This window comes from Rhinopithecus bieti, unplaced genomic scaffold (assembly GCF_001698545.2).
Source record: "Rhinopithecus bieti isolate Rb0 unplaced genomic scaffold, ASM169854v2 scaffold_76171, whole genome shotgun sequence".
Lineage (NCBI taxonomy): Eukaryota > Metazoa > Chordata > Mammalia > Primates > Cercopithecidae > Rhinopithecus > Rhinopithecus bieti.
The window spans coordinates 2,819-7,772 of NW_016872614.1; the positions used below are offsets into that span (position 1 = coordinate 2,819).

Below are 4,954 nucleotides of genomic sequence, written 5' to 3' on the forward strand. Positions count from 1 at the left end.
ATTATTATTATTATTATTATTATTATTATTATTATTATTATTATTTTGAGACGGAGTCTCACTCTGTCAACCAGGCTGGAGTGCAAGGGCTCGATCTCAGCTCACTGCAAACTCTGCTTCCCGGGTTCAAGCAATTCTCCTGCTTCAGCCTCCCCAGTAGCTGGTATAACAGGTGCCCGCCACCACACCCAGCTAATTTTTTTTCTTTTTTTTTGTCTTTTTAGTAGAGAGAGGGTTTCACCATGTTGGTCAGGCTGGTCTCGAGCTCGTGACCTCAGGTGATCCACCCGCCTCGGCCTCCCAAAATGTTAGGATTACAGGCGTGAGCCACCACGCCCAGCCGTAGGCGAATAGTCCCTATTCTCATCATGCTCCCTCTTGGTAAAGCACAAAGAGTCAAAGATCAAAGGATCCAAAGAAATAGTTCAACTCTCATTCTAAGGATAGGGAAAATCATATAGCAAGTTAGAGCCAGGACTGGAATCCAGGACCCTCCTGACCTAGTTTTCTCCCTGCCACATTTTGGATCCCTTTGGGAATCAGGGTTCACAGGCCCAAGGGGGTGAACCCCCTTGGGGGTCCTTGTATGCACCATTCAAGCACATGGAAGTGTTCCTTCTAGGGTCAGGAAAGGATAAGGTTTCCCTTGTCTTTTAAATCTCCCTCTCCATGGTCTTCAGAAAGCACATCAGCTTTGACCTAACAAACCAGCCCTTTGTCCCTGGGTCTGGATAGAAATTCTTCTCCCTCATTCAGTATCACTACAACCCACTCTATTTACCTATTGGCTTTGACATTCCACCTCCCCCTGCCCCTGAAGCTCCCTGCGGGCAGTCTAGCAGAGCTGGAGAGTGCCAGTTGCTCAATTCATATCTATCACAGCACCCGGCAGATAGTAGGAACCAGAGTCGGCTTTGAAGAATACAACCAGCTCATATCTATAAAGATTACGAGTTGATTTTCCTTCCATGCACTCATTCAGATCTCTTCACAGCCCTGACAAGTCATCATGATTCCCATTTCACAGAGAAAAAAACTAAAGCTGAGGAAGGGGAAATAACTTGCCCAGGGTCACACAGCTTAACAATCATAAAATCCCCTGACTCTAAATCCCTTGTCTTTCCCATGCTACTTTTGTGAGATGTTCACCTAAGCTGTTCTAACCCCTTTTTACTAGACTGCAGACCCCACCCAGTCAAAGTGAGGCCCTTCCTCACCAGAAGGCACTCAAGACAAAATGGACTGTCAGTAAATGGCAAACTGAATCCCCTGGCCCACCTAACCCCAGACTGGCCACTCAATCCTTGTTGCCTACCCTCCCTCCTCTCACTAAGAGGCTTTTTCTACTTCCAGGGGTGTACCAGGCAAGAAGTGTGGGACCATATTGCTGACTGCAGAAGAGCTTAGCAATTGTCGGGTCAGTAAGGGCCACATGCTAGACCCAGGAGCTCCCTTCTCTCCCCATAAACCCTTTAATGGACTGCTGTCTGAAGGCTATGGGCAATTTGGGTGTCACCAGCCCAACTTCATCCATCCCTAGGACATTGCCACCATGCAGCTGTGTGCAAACAAGCTGGACAAGAAGGACTTCTTTGGGAAATCAGACCCCTTTCTTGTGTTCTACAGGAGCAATGAGGATGGCACGTGAGTCACTGCCATCAGGGCTGTTAGGCTGGGGTGGCGCATGTGCTTAACAAGTGGGGTAATCTCAGGAATCTCTGAGAGCATCCGGTTCTGTCTCTGGATTCAGTCCTACCCCTAGGCACAAGATAAATTATACCAATCCTTCCCACTCCCCTCCAGGTTCACCATCTGCCACAAGACAGAGGTTGTGAAAAACACACTGAATCCTGTGTGGCAGCCCTTCAGCATCCCTGTGCGGGCTCTGTGCAATGGAGACTATGACAGGTTGGCTCCGGCATAAGCTGGGGAATAAGGAGCCAAGGACATGCCAGTGGGGTTCCTGGGCCCAAGAATGATAGTAGAAGTATCATAAATAGCATTGGAGGGTCCTGCTCAGTGAGATAGAGTTTGCAGCATGAGATTGGGTGGATGGAGAGGCAGATGGATAGCCATACAGATGGATAGGTGGACTATCCAGGGATGGATCGACTGATGGATGGAATGGTAGGTGGATGGGTAGATGAAAGGGCAGATTAACGAATGAATAAGCAGGTACATGGATGGATCGTTGGATGGGTAAACTAGCGAATGGTTGGATACGTATGTGGATGGATATATGAGTGAATTGGTGGGGGGGTAGAGGGGCAGATAAATGGATAGCAGATGAATGGATAATTGGACTGATGATGGGTGGATTTGTGGATATACAGATGATGGGTGATTAACAGATGGATGAGCTGATGGATGGGTGGGTGATAAATTGGTAAATGAGAGTTTGATGGATGACTGGGGAGGCAGGAGGATGAACAGAAAAGCAGGTGGAATACAAAAAGATAGGTTGAGTGACAAGTGGATTGATGGTTGGATAGATGAATAGATGGCAAATGGATGAATGGATGGATTTGTAGGTGAATTAGTTGATGGATGGGTATAAATTAGATGGATAGGCCAACCAAATGAATGAGTAAATGGGTAGTATAAAGATAGATGGTAGGTGGAAGGGTGGAAGAATGGATGGGCACATACATGAGTAGATGCATCGTTATACTGATGAATGGATAACCAGATGGGTAGATGTTATACAGTTGGGTAGATAGACGGATGGATGCTTGCATGCCTCAGTGAGTCAGTGAATGGCTAGACACATAGTTAGGTAGCCAAAGAGATGAACTGATAGGTAATTGGACTGGCAAATGTATGGGTAAATAGGTAGCTAGATGGATAGACGGATGGTTGGATGGGCTGATATACTGATAGGTAGACATATGGAATGATTTAGGCATGACAGTTAAGAACAAAGTCTTTGGAATCAGGATGCCTGGGTTTAAATCTCAGTTCAGTCATTTACTAGCTATGGGATCTTAGCCAAATTACTTTTTTTTTTTTTTTTTTTTTTTGTATCTCAATCTCCTTATCCCAAGATAATAATAATAGTACTTACTTTATATAGGGTGATTGTTAAGTTAAATGAGACATCTGTGAATGTGCTGAGAACAATGCCTGCAATACAATAAGGCTCAAAGTAGTAAAAAAACCAACCAAACAAAAAAAGTACTAGTGGTACTAACCATAGTAGTATTAACAGGGGTATGTGGTTGGGTACAGGCATGGACTGATAAACGAATAGACAGGATGGGAGGTAGGTTGAAAGATGAACAACTTAATGGGAAGACAGATGGGTGGATGGGAAGATGATATGTGTGTGGTTAAGTGTATGAGGGTGTCTCTGGGATTTATCATACAAACCCAGCATATGTTTGTCTCCTACATTTCAGAACCGTGAAGATTGACGTGTACGACTGGGATCGGGATGGAAGGTAGAACTGCCCCACATGGTCCCTTCTCCTGTACTTGACCCAAGCAGTTCTCAATAATAGGTTGTACATTCACTGAGAACCCCAAAGTAGCTTTAGGAGCCAGGAAAGGTGATGATAAACACCAGGGTCTTGGGTACAACTGATCCCCTTAATTGTCTCTCTGGACACTGTCTCTTCCTGTTTTTCCCCTATGTTTGGCCTCCCTTATGGCCCCAGCACTAGGCTGCCCTGCAGCCTAAGTAGGGGTTTAGGATAGAAGGAATAAAAGATTGGGTTCAGGTCTGGTTCCAAACCGGCAGCAGCTGCTGCTTAGCCACACCCACCTCATTGCAGCCACGATTTCATTGGTGAGTTCACCACCAGCTACCGGGAGCTGAGCAAGGCCCAGAACCAGTTCACAGTATATGAGGTGAGCATTCCAGCCCTGTCCAGATCACCCAGGCCCTCCATCCCAGTGTGCTGAGTCTGCACCTCCCTTCCTTTGTTTCTCATCATCACTGTTACCTCCTCCACTTAGGTACTTAACCCTCGGAAGAAATGTAAGAAGAAAAAATATGTCAACTCAGGAACTGTGAGTGCTCCCTAGAGCTGTGGCCCTCCCTGGATCCTTCCGTGTCTGTCCCCATTGACACAGCATGAGAAATATTGAGGGCAAGGCAAGACAGTGGGCACAGATTACTTGGAATAGTAATACTGGGCACAAGGAGCACCACTTAAATTTTTGTTTTTTCTCACTCAGGACATTTTTCTGATTTTACTCTTTTGCAGAATAAAAGAAAAAAACCTAAGTTGTATTTCCCAATTTAATATACTTTTGGAAATCCAACTATGTTTCTGACAGCTTCCCCTTTTTCCCTGTCAGAAGTTGAACAGGGTGGGGCTGACTGGGGGAGCAGGTGGAATCATGTGCCTCCCATCACGTGCCTCTTTCCAAGCCCCTATATGCCTCACTCCCTTCTGCCAACCCAACTGCCTTTTCCAAAGTGCCAGGGCTGCCTATTCTGTCCCACAGGTGACGCTGCTCTCCTTCTCTGTGGACTCTGAATTCACTTTTGTTGATTACATCAAGGGAGGGTGAGTCACAGGCCAAGCTCTGGGCTGAAAGCCCGGAAATAAATTACTCCCAGTTCTAAGCCCCAGGTTTCTTATTTATGAATGGTCAGGGTCCAGTGAGACCATGTAGATAAACTTTAAAACACTTCGCCAACTACAAAGTGCTCTGTAAAATGCAGAATACTGCTCCTCTTAGTTCCCTTCATGGGGCTGCTTTCATTCTTGGCTTTCGGCTCCTCCCGGGAAGACGGCTCCCAGACCAGTGGTCTTCATTGGTGGCCCCAGTAACCTAAATTGGGGCACGAAGAAAGTTATAGTCAGGCAAGACGGAGAGGTAGAGACAGAGGGAAAAGCCAAGCAGACTATAGGGGACATTCTGTTTGGTTTGGTGGAAGCAGGCAGACCTGGGAAAGGTACTTTGCTTCTCTGCACTTCACTTTTCTCCTATGTAAAATGAGGAT

At 46.1% G+C, this 4,954-nt stretch overlaps 1 protein-coding gene across 1 annotated transcript; it reads left to right on the forward strand.

Annotated features, from left to right (window-relative positions):
* Window positions 1-1,353: 1,353 nt before the first annotated feature.
* LOC108525606 (copine-9-like) lies at window positions 1,354-4,915 on the forward strand (the record flags this gene model as incomplete). The annotated part of the gene is made up of 7 exons (XM_017866526.1): window positions 1,354-1,417; window positions 1,541-1,644; window positions 1,804-1,908; window positions 3,399-3,440; window positions 3,774-3,849; window positions 3,958-4,011; window positions 4,453-4,915. Coding segments are annotated over 7 exons (511 nt in total), but the record flags the coding sequence as incomplete, so codon positions are not given.
* Between the last annotated feature and the right edge of the window lie 39 nt (window positions 4,916-4,954).